Raw genomic sequence first — 20,849 nt, forward strand, 5'->3', positions numbered from 1 at the left:
TCGTCTACAGTGCTCAGTGTTGGCCAGTGTGCGCCTCCTGCAGACGTCTATGGAGGCCGTGGCTGGACAGGAGAATGTGGAGATCGACACCGAGGGCTACTTGCTTGAGAAGGGAGTGAAGGAGACCTTCATGGAGTACGTGGATCCTGTGCTGAAGCTCCTGTTGCTGAACCAGGTGGCCCCTCCTGAAGCCAAACCGGAAGCAGGGGCCGCCAGCTAAAGAGTCAGATTCACCTGATCAGTTTTAATGACCTACATCTCAAAGAGTCGTGTAAATCATTAATACACTAAAATGGTTGTTTCTAAAATACATTAACAGTATCAACATTGCACCCAATGTCATTAGAAGTCTTTTGAACGATGAATGATTCCACTCTGAAGCACCTTACGTTTCATGGCAAATATATGATATCGCAAGCCTCACGATGAGTAAACGTCTGTTCATTCCTGTCGGGAGAAACTCGCCTGGGAAATAACTAGCAATATGCTTAAATCTCCACTATGAATGGTTGAATATTTGAGTGACGGTGCAGTTTCTTAACAGAAAGTTCGATTATAATTCTTTCCCGTTTCTTTACAAAATCATGTCATATGCCTAAAAGAGGCTGTTTTGTAATACCAATGCTATTGATGTTTGTAAATGATTGGAACAACATACCCTTGTGAAAAAGAAGTGCGCTTAATTCTAGTGAATGTGCACTTGTAGTGTACTTCAAATCTGAAAAGTATATTTTTTAAAAACTGTACTTGCAGGAAATATAATATTAATGAAATAAAAGGCCACTTAAGTGTACTTAAAGAGAGTCTACTTTCTTATTTAAGTACACTTTTAAAAACTGCACTTTGCTGTAATGTCAAGTTAGTACACTTATGTTGATGTGTTGATTAGCATACTAAAGCACTTGTGTTATTCAGTATTTACGTTTTAAAGTTAATTATTTTAAATGTACTAAATTGCAACTGCATCGTAAATCACAAATCTATTTAAATACACTACATATATGTTTCAGCCGAAATGACATTAAAGTATATTTGAGTTTTACAGTATTATTTGTCACTCATGTATTTAACACAGTAGACATCAGCAGTAATTATGAAATTGCATTTAAAGATGTGCTACTTAAGTGGGTGAGAAATACACTCAACTAATTGCATTTAGCATAAATGCAAACTATAATACATTTTCATTTAATTGCAAATAACATGCAGCTAAGCATCCAAAAACATTACATTCACTTTGCACTTAAGCAAATTCTTTTAAAGTATATTATTTCTGTGATAAGTACTCTTTTTTAAAAGTATGCTGAACTTCTTTTTCACAAGGGTTTGACTGCATTGTATTTCCGCTTGAAGTGTGGACAAGCAAACTGTTTGATGCTGGAAATCATTGATTACAAATATTATTATAATTATGATAGATGTGAAATTAATATTTTCTCGAATTCATATTTTCTCATCCAGTGTTACTTGCATGTTGTAAACATAAATACTTAACTGTCATTAAGTCATTTTTTGTTCTGCATTCAGCATGGTATTAAATGCATTGTAAGTGTTAAAAGACGGTGTAGATGATGCTCAACGCTCTGCTATGAAACACTGTACTGCACTCGCAGAACCGTCAGAAATCTGTTGAGTCTAATAAAATCTGACATTTTGAACGGCTTTGTCGTGTAGTGATATTTTGTGGAATATTTTGCCTTATCATCGATTCTTTCTTTCAAACTTCTGCACATCCACACAATAGCATTCAGGTGTATTTATTTATGCACACAGTAAGCAAGCAGAAAGATCTGCACGATCACATGAGCCAGGTAGACATGCACACGGTCTCTTACACACATAAATAGATAATGAAGGATGATGACTGATGGCAGCATATAGAGTGAAAGCCCAGTGTCTGCGTCCTTTATCCTGTAACCTGTCCTAATCTGTTAATACACAAACTGCTGCACAAGCACTCACACACTTACCGCATCCACAGCACGTTAATACAGGAGGGAAGATGAATATCCAAATGCATGTACATGTCAAGTGCTCATCTACAGATTGTCAAGTACTTTATATATATATATACTTGTATACAATACGAAACACACCATATGTGGCAACATGCCTTTGCTATAAGTCAAGTCACCTTTATTTATATAGCGCTTTTAACAATACAGATTGTGTCAAAGCAACTGTACAGCATTAATTAGGAAAATATTGTGTCAATAATGTAAAATGATAATAGTAAACACTCAATGTTCAGTTAAAGCTTGTCCCGGTGGCCGTCTCAATAACAAGCACGCTTCATTGATACTTTAATGATAACAGCTCACAACAGAGCTTACACACAACCTAGCAATTACACACATGCAACTTGAGATCCAAACAGTGTGTGTGAGCTAAAAGCTGTCGTTATTGGGAGAGGCTGTGTTCTTCAGCACGGGAGTTGGCGAGTTGGATTGCACCAGCTTTTCTCTCTTTCGCCACCTACACACCCAACCAACCAACCACACACGTCTGATGTGCTCCGAAGCCGAGTCCAGCAGCGGCGCTTCGGCTCACTATCGGACTCGTTTTAGAGAATCGGTTCGTTCGAAAGGTTCAATCTAGTGAACCAATTCGTAAAACGATTAATCGACTCGTTCGGACGGAGACGCAACTCAAAAGTGCATTTAAGTCTAATGAAATAAAGCCAAATACAGCTACTCGCTTTTTGTGTTTCTAACCTCACCTCACACGTAGCCAACGTTCACAAATCGAGCGCTTCGCGCGAATCGGTTCGCTCGAAAGAACCGATTCAAAGCGACGATTGGTTCGCGATTCGAACAGCACTACATCGGCTTCCGTGGCCGAAATGATCCTTACTACACTTTCTTCCAGGCGTTTGTCGTTCAATTCATTTCCTTTCCCAAACAAACGCATATCTTAACGCGAGTCGGGCGTAACTACACCCGGAAGGAAGGAGAAAAGGAGTAAAACACGCCCGTTCAGCTTTAGTGAATCCGCTGCTAGGGACATTGTGAACTGTCATGGATGATAGTTAGCACGGACGCTATCAGGGAACAGCTCGTTAGCCGAGCGAATATCGCTGTGTTTGGAGTGTGTTTGTGCTAAAGCAGCGCTAACGGGATGCGAACAGCTCAGCACAGTTGTGTCGAAGTTGGAAATACGGAAATAACAGCCATCCATGGCCCACATGATCATCAGTTAACTGGAAGCACAGTACCTCGTCGCCTTGTTTAGAAAGATATTAAAGTATGCGGCTGTCAGAAGCGGTTCATATTTAGGTCGTGCGTCCACAGCAGGATTTGTGAGCTGAGATTAAAACACAGACATGCCATAACGTGCAGAGTTTCGCTTTAGAGCGGAAGTCCGCGTGTAGATGTGAGGTCCTCTGACCGATCAAAGCTCGTGATGTCCGGCGAAAGCAGCGGCGAGGACTCGGACCGAGAGCCAGTCTGCACCGTCAAGCACCAGATCACCAGCGGTATGAGCTGTCCGTTACAGATTACAGATTACACGTAGTGTAGTCAGTAACGCTATCCGTTACATTATAATCAGACTACACTACCAGTCAAACCTTTTTGAACAGTAAGATTTTTAATGTTTTTTTTTTTTTTTTAAAGAAAATATCTCTCTTCTGCTCACCAAGCCTGCATTTATGTGATCCAAAATATGTGAAATATTTTTACTATTTAAAATAACAGTTTTCTATGTGAATATGTGTTAAACTGTAATTTATTTCTGTGATGCGCAGCTGAATTTTCAGCATCATTACTCCAAAAAATAATATTATACTGACTCGAAGTTTCTGAATGATATAGTGTATAATGTTACAAAGCTTTTTATTTCAGATAAATGCTGATCTTTGGATCTTTTTATTCATCAAAGAAACCTGAAAAAATTTACTCAACTGTTTTAAATAATAATAATAATCATCAGAAATGTTTCTAATAATCAGCATATGAGAATGATTTCTGAAGATCACGTGATACTGAAGACTGGAGTAATGATGCTGAAAATACAGCTGCACATCACAGAAATACATTACAGTTTAACAGATATTCACATAGAAAACAGCTATTTTAAATAGTAAAAATATTTCACATATTTGATATATTTTGGATCAAATAAATGCAGGCTTGGTGAGCAGAAAAGAGAGTTCTTAAAAAAAAAAAACATTACAAATCTTACTGTTCAAAAACTTTTGTCTGGTAGTGTACTCTTTGATTACTTCTGACCTAACTCGTTTATCACAGTGATTTAAATAGGATAATCTTGTAACATATTGATATAAAATTTCGTAAAGGAACTGCAGGGGGTTTGTGAGTTCAGTGGAAAGCTAACAATTAATTAAATCATAAAAATGTAAAATTAAAATAAATCATTTTAAAATAACAATCAAAATGCCATGTTTCAAAAAAAATTTTTTTTAAAAATAATTATCCATCTTTTCGAATATCTCCAGTGTTGGATGATTGACGTTTGTTGCCTGATTTCATTCTTTCCTATCTCTATTTTATTGTTATTTTTAAATTTAAAAGCAGGAAAAACAGTGTTACATTTTGTTACATGTTGCGTTCTCAGTCATGTAGGTTATCGGCCTAGTATTAGTTTTTGGTATCGCCCAAATGTCATTGCATCTGCATGAACTGTATAGCATATCATATGTATTTGATATAAGTATTAAGGTGTGTTTGTTTGTCTGTTCTCAGCAAACCTCACGGGATACACTGAGAAAGTCGGCATGGAGAACTTCGAGCTTCTGAAAGTGCTGGGCACTGGAGGTGAGCGCTGGACTGTCCGATGTGGAACTCATAATACACTTCTGTTCCAGTTTAATAAGCATATGCACCTGTAATGAAGCTGTTCATCAGCTGATCTCTGGGGTGTTGAATACAGTTAAATATCTGCATCTCTGCTTTGCTCTTTACCAGCTTACGGGAAAGTGTTCCTGGTCAGAAAAATCAGCGGCCATGATAAAGGCAAACTCTATGCCATGAAGGTTTGTGCCGTTTTTATCACACGTGACTTGCTGCTTGTCCCTCAGTTAGTAAAACAACACAAATGTTGAGTTGTGTGCTTAATGGTTAATAGAGGAATATTATCTTTTATTAATGGGCATTCTTTTGAAAGATAAAAAGGTGTATTTAAATCATTCACATGTATCATAGCATTAAATACTCAATTAGAATACATTGGACATAGTTTGTCAGCTCAACAGATTTTGATTAAATCACTATTTTTTGAGTTGTGTTCTTTGCAGGGTTATTATTGTTTATTAAATCTGAAACCATAAAAACATTTTCATTACTTGAAATTAAATAATCATTAACTGAAATAAAATAAAATGTTAATAAATGTAAACTTATTTTATTTCAGCTCGTGGCCAAGACGGTATTTCTTATTTTGGTTTAATTTTTTAAAATAGCTTAATTTAATTTAATTAAAATGTTTTTTTTAATTAATTTTTTTAAATTAAATTAAATTAAATTAAATTAAATTTTATTTAATTTTTTATTTAATTTAAAAAAAATTTTATTTATCAAGACAGGATATGACAATATGATATTTTCGTTGCGTTTAAGTTGAAGTAGGGCTGGGTGATATGGCCAAATAATCATATCGCTGTGTTTTTTGGCTGAATTGCGATATACGAAATATGTAGAATTATTTTCTTTGTTTTTCTATTTGAATTTTTAAAAAATATATATATGTTTTTTTTTTGTTTTTACATCCTGCCTAATGTTGTCTAATGAAACAATGTTTATATTAAAGGCAATGAAAACAAATATAGTGAATGTAACCTTGTAGGCTGTGTTATGTATTATAAAATCACATTATATTCTAACACTGTAACATTAACTAAGTTGAAATACTAAAATAAATAAAACTAAATAAGCTAAAACCTACAACTAAAACGTAAATAAAACTATATAGACATATTTAAAAAAAAAAAAAAAAAAAAAGACAACAAAATTACTAAAGCTTTAACAAAAATAAAAATTAAACGAAATCTAAAATCTAATTCAAGATATAAAAAAAAAAAACTATAATAGTTTATATGGGTCAAAGACGAAAAAGGGTTTAAGCATAAAAACAATAAGTGTAATACTGCTTTAAATTGTTGTTGTTTTTCCCCAAAAAATTAAAAAAGTTTTCTGTTTAATTTAATTGCAATTTTGTTTTTGTTTTTCCGAGCAAAAAATAAATATACATTTTCCCCTGATTTACAGAAGACGCCCACTAAAATGCCATTCAGTGTAACAATCTTGTAAGGCATATTTAAAAAAAAAATAAATTTATGAGATATTAAAAGACTAATTACTTTCACCCCAAATACTAATTAGTTGTAATTTAACATTTTTAAAATGTGGCACTATCCTAGGCTCCGCCCATTTGTCAGTAAGATTTTTTTTACTAATTTAAAACACAATCAAATTTAATATGCTCCCTTATTCTTTTATATATTTTAATATGTACACGTCAGAATAAGCATGTTTGAATTTTTACATAAATATTGCGGCACACTGAATGACAATGTAACATTGTTTCAACCAAATTGTAACATTTGATTCTCCAAAAACTTATTTGAAACCTTAAAAGTAGACCTTTACTTTTATTTAATGTGCTTTCTATGAACATATAATCACTTTTGTAAATTTCTTTTAATGCGGACATCTTAACATCTTTGACCCATATACTGTATATATATATGCATGTATATCAAATGCTAGATGACAGATGAAGAACTGAGGATTTTGTTGTCATTTTTGCCACTTTGCTCTAGCTCTGAGAATGGAAATCTACATTATCTACTATTGGACTGATAAAATCTTGACAAAGTGACAAGTACATGTTTGTCTCAAAATGAAATCTTATTATGAAAGTATGTTATGATCTTTCCCCCTGTAGGTTTTGAAGAAAGCAGCCATCGTTCAGAAGGCAAAGACGGCGGAGCACACTAGAACAGAGCGGCAGGTATTGGAACACATCCGCCAGTCTCCCTTCCTGGTCACCCTTCACTACGCCTTCCAGACGCAAACCAAACTGCATCTCATACTAGGTGAGTGTTTACAGTAGGTCTGGGTGCATCTAGTTCTCCAGCATCTCAGTACTTTGGTGTAAACAAGATGTCACAAGCATGTTTCCATCCACCTATTTTTAATGTGCAGTTTGGGGTATCACATAAAAACACGCTGAATAGAAACGGCGAGATGTGCATAAATTCTAAAACTGCACATAAAATCTTATGCACTCAGCTAAATGCAATTTTTATTGGATAAGAAAACATGCGCATAAACTACGATGGAAACACATTTCAGATTTGTGGTGTTTCATGTGCACGCAGGTAATTTACTGTATATGAAGAAAGAGCCACAGTGGCTTCTCCTACTGCAGCAAATCACCGTTTTCTTAGTGATGTTTGCTGCCAGTTTATCAGGAAGTGACGGTTTTGTTCTCTTCGTTTTATGTGATATTCCAATTTTGCGCACAAGTTAAATTCACAACTTTGGATGGAAGCATAGCTACTGTAGGATATACATGACTTCTAAATGCTTGCTTTAAAGTGCCCCATTATGCCATTCCTGATATTGTTTTGGGAGGCTCCTACAATAGGTTCACATGCATGCAAGGAAACGCTTTGGTTTTCTCAAAACATGCATTTAATATCACCTAATTTTCCAGCGATTCCCAAACGATTCGTTCGAATCAGTCTGAGATTCAGTCTCTCTAAACCCCTCCTTTCCGTGAGCCTGCTCTGCTCTGATTGGTCAGATGGCCCGGTCTGTTGTGATTGGTCTACTGTATACAGCGCGTGTCAGAAATGATACACCGACTGCCATAGTTCCGTTTCTTGAGCGCTCGATAGAAAATATGAACATCAATTATTAATCATACTTACAGGTTGTGATTCAGTGGAGTCAGCTGGTTCAAATAAACTGAGTACTGAGCTCATCTTCCAAGAATAAATAAATAAAATATAAATATTAAATGAAGAACTAAGTGAAAATTAGGAATGTTTCCAACTAAATGAAATAAGTTGAAACACTAAAATTACTAACTGGAATAAATAAACTAAAACCGAACTACATATACATTTAATAATTTAGCAGACGCTTTTATCCAAAGCGAATTACAAATAAATTTTAAAGGGTCATATGATGTGATTTCAAGTTTTCCTTTCTCTTTGGAGTGTTACAAGCTGATTGTGCATAGATAAGATCCCTGAAGTTGCAAAGACTAAAGTCTCAAAACCAAAGAGATATTCTTTATCAAAGTTAAGACTCTGCCACGCCCCCCTAAAACGGCTCGTTCTAACACGCCCCCACATATCTACCTCACTATGTGAAAATATTTGAATAATGCCGCCCAAACGTTCATGCAAAGAAAGAAGGCGTGGTTTCAGGAACAGCAGTAGTGTTGATTGTCGGAAGGCGGGACTTTGTAGAAAACGAAGCGTTTGAGAGAGACGGGGCATAGAGGACCTACAATAATGTACAGTATTTGAAAAATAATGTGTTTTTTGAACATTAAAGCATGTCAACATATTCTGTTACACCAAATACACAAAATAATGATCTTTAAAAAGCATCATATGACCCCTTTAAATAAATTAGAGCGATTAGAATAGAATTGAATAGGTAAGTGCTAGTATTAATCGGTCAGGTGCTGACGAAAAAAGATGTGACTTTAGACATTTTTTGAAATGTCTAAAATGTCTCGAATTAAGATCGGCAGGTCATTCCACCAGCTGGGAACAGTCCAGGAAAAGGTCCGTGATAGTGATTTTGTGCCTCTTTGGGATGGCACCACCAGGCGCCATTCACTTGTAGAACGCAAGCTTCTGGAGGGCGCATAAGTCTGAACTAGTGAGATTAGGTATATTGGTGCAGAGCCAGTGGTTGTCTTATAGGCAAACATCAGTGCCGTGAATTTGATGCGAGCAGCTGTTGGCAGCCAGTGCAAAGTGATGAAGAGAGGTGTGACGTGGGCTTACTTCGGCTCGTTGAAGACCACTCTGGCTGCTGCATTCTGGATCAGTTGCAGAGGTTTGATAGTAAATGCCAAGAGAGCATTACAATAGTCCAGTCTGGAGAGAACAAGAGCTTGGACAAGGAGTTGTGCGGCCTGCTCTGATAGGAAGGGTCTAATCATCCTAATGTTGTATAAGACAAAGCTGCAGGACCGGGCCGTTGTAGCAGTATGGTCTGTGAAGCTTAACTGATCATCCATCACAACTCCAAGGTTCCTGGCTGTCCTGGAAGGAGTTATGGTTGACAAACCTAGCTGTCAGCTACTGTCGGATCATCTGGTTGGAATGAGAAGTAGAGTTGAGTGTCATCAGCATAGCAGTGATAAGAAAAGCCATGTTTCTGAATGATGGATCCTAAAGATGGCATGTAGATGGAGAAGAGAAGCGGTCCAAGCACTGAGCCTTGAGGAACCCCAGTAACAAGAAGTTATGACTTAGAAACCTCACTCCTCCAAGACACTCTGAAGGACCTACCTGAGAGGTAAGACTTGAACTACTGGAGTGCTGTTCCTGAAATGCCCATCTTCATGAGGGTTGACAGGAGAATCTGGTGGTTAACTGTGTCAAAAGCAGCAGACAGATCCAGCAAGATGAGTACTGAGGATTTGGAAGCTGCTATTGCCAGTCTCAGGGCTTCAGTAACCGAGAGCAGGGCAGTCTCAGTTGAGTGGCAAAGAAGAGAGAAGGTGGTTTTGAAAAGTGTGCAAGAGTCAGAGCAATTGTTAATTTTGTTGTGGTAGTATATTGTTTTAGAACATCGGACAGCCAGGGGGCAGAGGGGGTGGTGTGTGCTGGTCTGGATGAAAGGGGGCAAACGTTGTCTAAGCAAGATGGTAGAGTGGAGCAAAGAGTGTCAGTAGCAGTGTAAGTGTCCAGTGCTGAAAACTGAGAGGGTGGAGGAAGTGAGGATGAAACCATAGAGGATAGGCGAGAGGGAGGGAGTGAGCGTAGGTTACGCTGAAAGGTGACCTGCAGAGGAGTGTGTGTTGTGTCTGTAGTCAGTCTGAGGTTTAAAGTGATGAGGAAGTGGTCTGAGGTGTGCAACTGAGTTACTAAAGTGTTATCAGTGGAGCTGTAGCGTATGTAGATAAGGTCTAATTGGTTATCTGATTTGTGAGTAGCCGTAGTAGACACTCGCTTGAGGTCAAATGAGGTGAGCAGAGTGGTGAAGTCAGCAGCCTGGGGGTTTTCTAGGTAGATGTTGAATTCACCGAGTAGCACCAGAGGAGTACCGTCCTCAGGGAAGTTTGAGACACATCCACACTCCTCCAAGAAGTTACCCAGTTGACCTGGGGGACGATAAACAACTACAAAGTGGATTTTAGCAGGGTGGGTAATACTAATTGCGTGTGATTCAAATGAACTGTTGCCAGTAAGAGATGGCAGAGGATCAAATTTCCATTCATTTGAGATAAGCAGACCAGTACCTCCACCCCTTCCAATCGGACGAGGGTGTGAGAAAAAGGGAAATTAGTGGAGAGGGCTGCAGGAGTGACAGTGTCCTCAGGTTTGATCCAAGTCTCAGTTAGGGCCATGAGGTTGAGACTTGAATGAGTAGCAATTAGGGATGCACCGATACCGATACTGGTATCGGTATCGGGCCCGATACTGGTCTCCTGTACTCGTACTCGTTAAAATGCCCCGATACCAAACGCCGATACCACACAGCATGTGATAAGCGCCATATTTAAACGAAGAAACACCAACAACAGACAGCAGAAAGTTAAGGATGTCTACTACGAAGTATATTTATGCAATGAATATAATGTTAAACATTCAGTATTAACGCCTGTATAGCTGATGTGCGCGAGCTGATAAACAAAGCACGCTGAGTGGATTGAGCGCATTGTGAGGATGAAAAGAGGGTGGAGGAAGTGATGATCTATGGTTTCATCCTCACTTCCTCCACTTCCTCCACCAGATGCGCGAGCTTGTCGAGTGAATATACCTTTCTCACAGACATTTTGCTTGATTGTTTCTGCATTATATGAGTGGCTTTGAAATATAAATCACAGCACGTTTCAGATGAAAAAACGCGACTTCTATTTCTGTAGATTATTAGGATTGCACTGCCTCCAACGTACAGTGCGTGATTTACCAGTGTTATGAGTAATAGTAGAGATTTGAAAGCACAGTGAGAATAATTGACTAAAACGTGTAGATGAGAACAAGCTGTAAAGAAAGGGGAGAAAAGCAGTACTCAAGTGTCTTGTCGGTGGAGTCGCGCAGGTAGAGTCGCTGGTCTTTACACTCGTCGGTCTTCACACGAGGGCTGCCGCAGTGTACTAACCAATTATATACTTGCCTGATACCTCGTTATTGAATTCAGCTGGCTATGCCTTACTACTTAGCAAACCAAAACTGAAAAGCCATGTGATGCGCACAAGAACAAATGCGACTTGAGCACGTGTTTACCACGGTGAACACAGTGAGCAAAACAATGTTTCCTACCAATGACAACCGCGCTAAAATCTAATAAGAAAAAGCTGCTCTCCTCTTCTGTTGCTCGACTGCTTCTTCTAAAACTAAATCTGAAATAAAAAAGAAGTTTATAAAACGGAGAGTTCCGGTGCTTGATTCTGATTGGCTGAGCCGCGTTCGAAGCTGTTGTAAATGACTCTACAAAGTAACATACACCTTTGTTTACGTTTGTCTGTTGCTCGGCAACCACTTTGTTGCAACCACAACTGTTTCTGAGGAACTACATTGTTTGGTGGAAGAATACTGTTTTTATTAATATCATTACACTTTATTTGCTCTGCTCTATACTACGTACATGGAATAACCATTTTATAAAAGCAATAAGCCCCGTGAAGCCGTGGTTTACAGTGAATTTATAACAGCTAAGGGGCGTTGTTAGGCACGACGCGAAGCTTCAGGCTTCTTGGGGCTTATTTCTTTATTAAACATAAATAGTAATATTTAAAAAGAACAAAAACGAATAAAAAGTACAAAAATGCAAAAACTTAAATTAAAATGAAAACTGAACTTTGTCAGTTTGTCTGTTATGAATCATATTGATGTCTGTTCCCCAAAAAAAAAAATCAAATGTCAGTTATTTAATTCACTGGATTATCTAAAAATAACCATTGTTATGTAACTGGGTGAAATATAGTTTTTTTGAGTTTTCAGCACATTTAACTATGCAGTGTAAAATGATGCAAGACATCGGTCACAACACCCACCCCTAGATGTTTAGCTCTAGATATTTGTCTTTTAGTAAATTGGTGTTTTTTGGAAAATGTTGTGAGTGTGTGTTTGTTTCGGAAGACTATGTGAGCGGAGGAGAGATGTTTACTCACCTGTACCAGAGAGACCACTTCTCCGAGGATGAGGTCAGGATCTACGTGGGAGAAATCATTCTGGCCCTGGAGCACCTGCACAAGGTACTAACATCCGCTCGCATTGAGCGCATCACGCATGCAATTAATTAAATATGCTCAAAACCATGCATTCTTAAAAATATTCAGCTGAATATTTTTATGCCTAAATTATTTGTCAATTAAATGCAGATAGGAAAAGGAAGTCCTTTGTAATTATTGTTTCGGAGAAATGTGATTAGTTATAATTATCAATAATATTTTAGCATCAAACTTTTATAATCATTTTTTATTAAATTGAGATTAGAGTTAAAGAAATTCGAAATTAATTGCAGTAGCAAAAAAAAAAAAAGATTTTTGTTTTACATGAAGGTATAAATATGTGACCCTGCAGCACAAAAGCAGTCTTAAGTCGCTGGGGTATATTTGTAGCAATAGCCAACAATACATTGTATGGGTCACAATTATCAATTTTTCTTTTATGCCAAAAATCATTAGGATATTAAGTAAAGATCATGTTCCATGAAGATATTTTGTACATTTCGTACCATAAATATATCAAAACTTAATTTTTGATTAGTAATATGCATTGCTAAGAACTTCATTTGAACAACTTTAAAGATGATTTTCTCAATATTTAGATTTTTTTGCACCCTCAGATTCCAGATTTTCAAATAGTTGTATCTCAGCCAAATATTGTGCTATCCTAACAAACCATACATCAATGGAAAGCTTATTTATTCAAAAAAATTGACACTTAAGACTGGTTTTGTGGTCCAGGGTCACATATGATCAATGTTTTGTGAGTGCTGTATCTGGTCTTGTGTTTTCAGCTTGGCATCGTGTACCGCGACATTAAGCTGGAGAACATTTTATTGGACAGTGATGGTCATGTGGTTCTGACAGACTTTGGGCTGAGTAAGGAGTTTCTGGAAGAGGAGGTGAGAAAGTAAAAACTCATCATGCATAATCGCCCGGTTTCACAGACAAGGCTTAAGCACTAAAATGCATGTCTGTTCTGTTTTACCTGAAAGACACTTGCACTGGCTGATCTTAAAATACGTCAGTGCCTTTGTTTGGTCTCAAGATGCACACCAGAAATGTTTATAAAAGATACTTAAATGTCCTAATTGAACTATGGCCTAATCCTGGCTCAGCCTAAGCCGTGTTTGTGAAACTGGGCCGATAACTAGATTGGATTGTTTTTTTCATTGCATGCACGTTGTGCTGTAATGCAGTGTGCGGTTCTCATGCTGCTGTGTTTGGTTCGTGTGTAGAAAGAGAGGACGTACTCATTCTGTGGCACTATAGAGTACATGGCTCCAGAGATCATCCGAGGGAAAGCTGGCCATGGCAAGGTGAGAGGAGACAGAATTAGCTGACAAATCTCACAGAGGAACTTCAGATTAAAGCATGTCATTTAAAAACGTTTCAGTTCATATCATTGACAGTACGGCTGCAACTGACGATTATTGTGATAATCGATTAGTTGGCCGATTATTTTTCGATTAATCGGATTAAAAAGCCTCTTTTTTATTTTTATTGACATTTTATATTTTTAGATGCATTTCGTCCATAGAAATGCGTTATTCACTGCTGTAATTTGCGCGGTGGGCAGACGCGACTAATCGATAATCACATTCGTTGTCGATTATTTTCATTATTGATTATTAACGATCTTAGCGATTAGTTGTTGCGGCCCTAATTGAAATGGAACAAGAGAGATGTAATTGCAAAAAAGAAAATCAAGGATTTAGCATTTTTTAAATCACTTTTCTTGATAATTGAGCACTTTAGTAAATAAAATATCTAATAAATCTTTATTGAGATCGTTATTTACAGACATGATTCTCAATACTGTAATTTGCGATTGACTTAAGCTTATTATGTATATTAATTCTATTTTGGTTCCATGCACATTAAGCTGTGAGAAAAATCTATAATAATATACATTTTGTTTCCACAGTAATGAGTTTTTTTTTTTTCATCGCGTTACATTGATGATGGCTTTTTATTGCATTACATTAATGTGGTAAAATTTGATTTTTAAAATTGTTTTTTGAGTCTTAAGTCAAGTCAAGTCAAGTCACCTTTATTTATATAGCGCTTTTAACAATACAGATTGTGTCAAAGCAACTGAACAGCATTAATTAGGAAAATAGTGTGTCAATAATGCAAAATGACAATAGTAAACACTAATTTTCCAGTTAAAGACAGTTCAATTAAAATTTTAACTTAAACTTAAAATTTTTATTTTTTTTTATATTTGATTTTTGTCATTAATATGACTCGGGCATGTTTGAATGGTAATTATTTCTCATGGAGGAGCGAGTTTATGTAATTTTATAATAGAAAATAATATCCTATTTGATTTGATTGTTTAAATATCCTTTTTAAAAATTGGAACATTAGCGATATATTTTAAATGGTTTTCCGTCATGCATTTTTTTCTCAAAATGATGGATGTCATTATATGTATATATTAAAAATATAATGTTTACGTGATTTTGTTCTCTAATTTTGGAGTGTTGACATCATATTATTCCTGTGAACAGTTTTCAGCATTATACTAATAAAAGTGCCTGTGTTTAAAAATACATCCGTTACCATACGGTCCAAAAGGGTTAACAAAATAACTTTTGGATTGAGCCCTTCTTGTAAACTCAGAGATGTGGATTCGGACAGAAGTTAAATTACAGATGTCAGAAAGCAGGAGAAATGTCATGCAGCTGGTGGGAGAAAAACACCAGGGTTCAGTGAGCTTCTGATGAGTGAGTGGTGTGTCTGTAGGTGGTGGACTGGTGGAGTTTGGGGATTCTGATGTTTGAGCTGCTGACGGGAGCGTCTCCGTTCACTCTGGAGGGAGAGAGAAATTCCCAGAGCGAGGTGTCCAAGTGAGTCTGACGGTGTTCTCCAGATTCACAGTTTAACAGCTGCTGTTTCAGACTTCCCTGAGCTCTGTGTCTCTGACAGACGCATCCTGCGCTGTGAGCCTCCATTCCCCTCCATCATCGGACGCTTGGCTCAGGATCTCCTGCGAAGGTTACTGGTGAAAGACCCCCATAAGAGGCTGGGCTCTGGACCCCGAGGAGCCGAGGAGATCAAGTCTCATGCTTTCTTCAAGGTGCTCTGTCCTCTTTCTTTTTGCCTTTCAGCTGTTCGTATTCCTCACGTTTGAACTCTGTGGTTAATCTAGTTGTGGTCTCTTAATTAGTGATGAACTGACATTTTGGCGACTTTGGGTTTTGGCCAAAACAGTTTAGGAATAGATTAAGCCCCTCCCATGTTTTCTTATTCGGTAAACTCTTTGTTTTGGAAGGATGTCACAATACGATAGTAAAGTATGTGGCAACATTCAATTCTTGAAGAGTGAAAGAACAGAGACCAGTTTAATTGTTTAAAAACCAGACAAACGTCTTTATATAAAATGTTTAATGTGAAAGGTTTAGAATGTAAAAACTACAAAAACACTTGTTATTTTGTTATTTCTTACGTTTTAAGTGGCTTAGGTGTCCACATTCTCTGTGGGGTCACTGTAGATTGTCAGGCATCTCATCTGATTGATCTCTCCAGGGTCTAAACTGGTCCGACTTGGCAGAGAAAAAGGTTCAGAGTCCATTCCGACCTGAGCTACGGAATGAGTTGGATGTGGGTAACTTTGCGGAGGAGTTTACAGGAATGGAGCCGGTTTATTCCCCTGCCAGCACTCCGCCCAGTACAGACCGTCTGTTTCAGGTACCTGCACATGCAGACACACCTGTCTTGAGTTCCTTTCATGGAGACAAACACATGCAGACAATACAAGTTATTTCCTGCCACAGCCCTCCATTATTAATATCAACAGAGTCACTACACACACACACACACACACACACACAGACAGACAGACAGACAGACAGACACACACACACACACACACACACACAGACAGACAGACACGCACACACACACAGACACACACACACACTCTAATGTAACAACCTCTGTCATGTATACCCTGTTCCATGATGTTTTTATACAGCTTTTACACATTCCCGCTAAAAATGCAGCTTAAACCAACCTTAGTTGGCCAGAACAGACCAGTCTAACCAGCTAAAAACCAGCCTAACCAGTCTGGAAGACCAGCTAGACCAGCTTAAAGAAAGAATTCACCCAAAAATGAAAATTCTGTGTTATGTTACAAATCTGAATAAATTAGTTTTTTTCCATGGACCGTTTTTTTTTTTGTTTGTTTTAAGAATAGAATATTCCTTCAGACCAGCTAAGACCAGCAGGGATTTTAGATGTTACTGCGGTCAGAATAAACCACTGTCTTCTCTTGCTGTCAGGGCTACTCTTTTGTGGCTCCTTCTATCTTGTTCAATAAGAACGTGGTGATGGCGGATGTTCTGGACGCTCATGTGAATGTTGACAGGCCCGGTTCTGCTACAGTCCAGCGCAGTGCTATGCTAAAGGTACACAGCGCCTCTAAAAAAAAATAAAGGGTTCAAGGGAGATTTTCAAGGGTTCAACAGCACGGTTTCTTCTGTGTTTTTCAGGAATCTCAGTTCTTCCAGCACTATGAGCTGTGCCTGCAGGGGGCTCCACTGGGCGAGGGGAGCTTCTCTATCTGCAGAAAGTGCAGACACAGGCAGAGCGGACAGGAGTACGCTGTAAAAATCATCAGCAGAAGGTAGAGACATCAAACCAGATTTGTGCATTGCAAAATCACATTAAAAATCATGTGTCATTGCTTGAGGTTTCAGAGTCATTATTTGAGCTTTTCCACAAGGATAAGCATTAAAAGAAAACAAATAACATGATATTCTAAAAATTGATGCACCCTTTTTATTGGAAAAGTCATAAAAAAATTAATTTTTCTTAATTGATGTACTCCTTTTTAATGGAAAATCATTCAAAAACTACTGAAATAAATATAGGTTATTTTAATGTAAAAGAATATGAAGATTTTTTTTTTAAGTGAACACTAAAGTAAAACAAATGTATCAAAAATAAATAATTTTATCTTCTCAGCATGATTTAAAAAAAATAAAAAAATCTCATTTTAGTCTTAGAACATTAGCGTTTGCTCTAAACTCAGAAGTAGGGTTGCAAAGGGGTGGAAAATTTCCGGACTCTTTCCAAAAATCCCTGGAATATTCCAAAAAATTCTGCAATGTTTCCCAAATTTACTGGAAATTTTCTACCTTTTTGCATCCCTACTCAGAAGTAAAGAATTGTTTAGACTGTTTTTAGAGTATTGCAGTGACTCTGAAACTGTGTTTCCTTCACTGTTTTTCTGCAGCAGCACAAGAGAGATACAGGTTTATATTTGTGAGCTTGTATTACGATTTTAATGTAACGAGAGACTGGGATGCTATGAAAGTTACTACTAGCATACAAAGTCAGAGAGTGTGTCTCGTTCATTTATAATTGCGTGGGATTATTCATATTTATATGCACAGGAGAACAACTCAGCCTAATTCACAAAACACGTACATAAACTTGTTCTTAACCTTGCTGTAAAGCCTTGCTCGTAAAAAATGTGAGAATGTTCTTATGCAGAATTCACATTAACATTTTTGCATATACACATTTAGTGAATGAGAGCCCATGTCTGATTTAAGGCAACAGACCTTGGACGCCGTGAACGCCGTTGGTTCTGTTCACATCCTACTCGAAATAAACCAGAACTGTTATGTGAATTGCTAAAAATGCAAATTTCATGAAGTTGGTTCTTCTGCAAACTAGGGGTGTGCGATATTGACAAAAAATTATATCTTGATATTTTCTGGGATTTTATCGATAACGATAATTAGACGATATTTTGAAACACAGAATCCCGTGGAAAACACTGCCCTGGCTACATGCTAACTGAGAGTAGCATAGTAAAATTGATGCTTTCTGGAAGTAAAAATTGTGTTTGCAGTTAATGTGCATTGTTTTTGTTTAGTTTACTGACAAATAGAATCGACCCTCCCCACAGAATGGTCTTGCATTTAACCAATAAATTCAGTTATAGGGCTGTTATCAACAAAATCCGTTGTTTTTGCCCTGCGGAGGTGGCATCTGAAGTGGCATTTAGATGCATTTACACCGACTGTTTCATGCAGCTCAGAGATGGCATGAATGCATTTACACTGCAATTACAGTTGCATGAGCGATGCAATACAATTCCGAATGCTAAAAAATGAAACAAAAACTGCAAACAAGTCATTGTTTTAATGAGTAAGTCATTGAATCATTCAGCTAGTTTAAAAACGGCTGATGAATTTAGAAACTAAGCAAGTGACTCTTTATGAATGGGTTATTGAATCATTCACTCAAACACAGATTCATTCAGTATGGAAACACTGCTTTGTGTCGCTCTGAGACGAGCAAGCGTTGAATGTGCGCACTCTGAAGGCGTGTTTTTGTATGCTTTTCGCAAAGCGAGTGACATACTCGATAATGTCAGCTCGCACATCATTAAAACAACAGTTAACCTTTCGCACAAGTCAACTCAGAGTCTTTCTGCCGTTGTAGGATGGAGGCCATGACTCAGAAAGAGATCGCAGCACTACGCCAGTGTGAATCTCACCCCAACATCGTCACGCTCCACGAGGTCTATACCGATCAGGTACGATACCTAGCTGTGACAATGAAGACATTCAGCCGTTTCAAGCCAAAAAAAGAGTACTTTATTGAAGAATGTGCACTTATGCATGCATACCTGATCTCACACTATTAATTCTCTTGCATGGCTTTTTTAAGTACCCCATCCCTGTATATTCCTTCTTTTTTTCTCTGTTCTGTCTCTCGCAGTATCATACGTATCTGGTCATGGAGCTGTTGCGAGGTGGAGAGCTGTTGGAGCGAATAAGGAAGAAGAAGGTGTTTGCAGAATGGGAGGCCAGTCAGCTGATGAAGAGCCTGGTGTCTGCGGTCAGCTTCATGCATGAGGCCGGAGTCGTGCACCGAGACCTCAAACCTGAGGTAGAGAGGCAGATACTGAGAAACTAGAATTACAGATGGAATCGATTTTTTTCTAGCTACACCCGAGCACTCTGGCAACTACATAGCAGTGTGCTAGAAACAACTCTAAACACCTAGTATTACGACAGTGATGTTTGCACAGTGAGTGTAAAATCTAGTTAGATTATAGATGGAGCAAATCAGCATGAAAGCACAGCCAAAGGGATGATATGTTGTCATGATATTAAAATTTTTAACTTTGATGGAATACCGTGAAACATATAGATATTCAAAACCATTTTCAGTACCACGGGGAAATATTAAGGGCATATAATTTGAACTGTATCTAAGATGCTGTTTACTAGGGCTGGGAAATATAGTTAAACTGTATCTCAATATTTTTCCAAATTTTGACAATACTTCAATAATTTCCAGTTGTTCTTGAAAAATGTACAAAGTACATACAGATATAATTTACTGCCACAACAGTCAACATCGTTTGCAAAAATAATCACTAACAAAATAATAATTATAATAGATATAGTGACCACTTATTGCTTTTGACCAAATTGACTAAAAAGGAACATTTAAAATCATATTTACTATGAGGTACCAATATAAAAATATGAAAATCTACAAAGGTTCCTCAGGCATAAAATTAATAATAATAATAATTCTAAGACAATATTATAATGGTAACACTTCACAATAAGGTTAATTAGTTAACTACTTTAGTTAACATGAACTAAGCATGAACAACACTTCTACAGCATTTATTAATCTTAATGTTAATTTCAACATTTACTAATGCATTATTAAAATCAAAAGTTGTGCTTGTTAACATTAGTTAATGCACTGTGGTTTAACATGAACTAACAATGATCGACTGTATTTTCTTTAACATTAACAAAGATTAATAAATACTGTAACTCATGTGTTGTTCATTGAAAGTTTGTGTTAGTTAATAATACATTAACTAATGTTAACAAATGACACCTTATTGTAAAGTGTTACCATTATAATATATTACTATTGTAATTAGGGATGTGCATCTCATGACTGAGGCCGATGCGATACGCTTCTCGATGCATAGCCAACGATACGATACATTACAGATACATATGAAGCAGCTACCGATGCGATATGATTCACCCAGATGTGTAAAGAGTACCTGAAGACTTTACTTGAGTAAAAGTACAATCACTCCACTACACGAGATCAAGCTCTGACTCTCTCACATACTATTATTTGACTTATTTTATTAATTTTTTTTTGTTTCTAGCCATGAGCCTTTCTCTCTGGTTTTATTACAGCTGTACCTTTTATAGTTAGCAGAACGTTACAATCTAAAATCGCTCTTTAAAGCATTAAAACAACTAAATTAAAAGTTAAAATCACTGGTCCTATCTGTCTGTCCGTCCGTCCTATCTGTCTGTCTGTCCGTCCTATCTGTCTGTCCTTCTGTCCTATCTGTCTGTCCGTCCGTCCTATCTGTCTGTCCTTCTGTCCTATCTGTCTGTCCGTCCTATCTGTCTGTCCTTCTGTCCTGTCTGTCTGTCCTTCTGTCCTCT

The 20,849-nt window shown here is 37.3% G+C and overlaps 2 protein-coding genes across 2 annotated transcripts in view; both read left to right on the forward strand.

Annotated features, from left to right (window-relative positions):
* Positions 1-663, forward strand: part of rom1a (retinal outer segment membrane protein 1a) — a 5,808-nt gene extending 5,145 nt beyond the window's left edge. The window contains exon 4 of the mRNA XM_016572544.1: positions 11-663. Coding sequence (XP_016428030.1) covers positions 11-220 — 210 coding nt within the window. The 3' untranslated portion in view covers positions 221-663. The remainder of the gene's footprint in view (positions 1-10) is intronic.
* A 2,139-nt stretch (positions 664-2,802) lies between these two features.
* LOC107755651 (ribosomal protein S6 kinase alpha-5-like) overlaps positions 2,803-20,849 on the forward strand; it is a 22,966-nt gene continuing 4,919 nt past the window's right edge. Inside the window, exons 1-14 of the mRNA XM_016572541.1 lie at positions 2,803-3,475; positions 4,704-4,775; positions 4,926-4,993; positions 6,904-7,054; positions 12,296-12,411; positions 13,179-13,286; positions 13,623-13,703; positions 15,136-15,239; positions 15,319-15,469; positions 15,919-16,080; positions 16,674-16,799; positions 16,884-17,017; positions 18,850-18,943; positions 19,129-19,299. Of these exons, the coding sequence (XP_016428027.1) occupies positions 3,403-3,475; positions 4,704-4,775; positions 4,926-4,993; positions 6,904-7,054; positions 12,296-12,411; positions 13,179-13,286; positions 13,623-13,703; positions 15,136-15,239; positions 15,319-15,469; positions 15,919-16,080; positions 16,674-16,799; positions 16,884-17,017; positions 18,850-18,943; positions 19,129-19,299 (1,611 nt within the window). The 5' untranslated portion in view covers positions 2,803-3,402. The remainder of the gene's footprint in view (positions 3,476-4,703; positions 4,776-4,925; positions 4,994-6,903; positions 7,055-12,295; positions 12,412-13,178; positions 13,287-13,622; positions 13,704-15,135; positions 15,240-15,318; positions 15,470-15,918; positions 16,081-16,673; positions 16,800-16,883; positions 17,018-18,849; positions 18,944-19,128; positions 19,300-20,849) is intronic.

This window comes from Sinocyclocheilus rhinocerous, unplaced genomic scaffold (assembly GCF_001515625.1).
Source record: "Sinocyclocheilus rhinocerous isolate Xijiao unplaced genomic scaffold, SAMN03320098_v1.1 scaffold141, whole genome shotgun sequence".
Classification (NCBI taxonomy): domain Eukaryota; kingdom Metazoa; phylum Chordata; class Actinopteri; order Cypriniformes; family Cyprinidae; genus Sinocyclocheilus; species Sinocyclocheilus rhinocerous.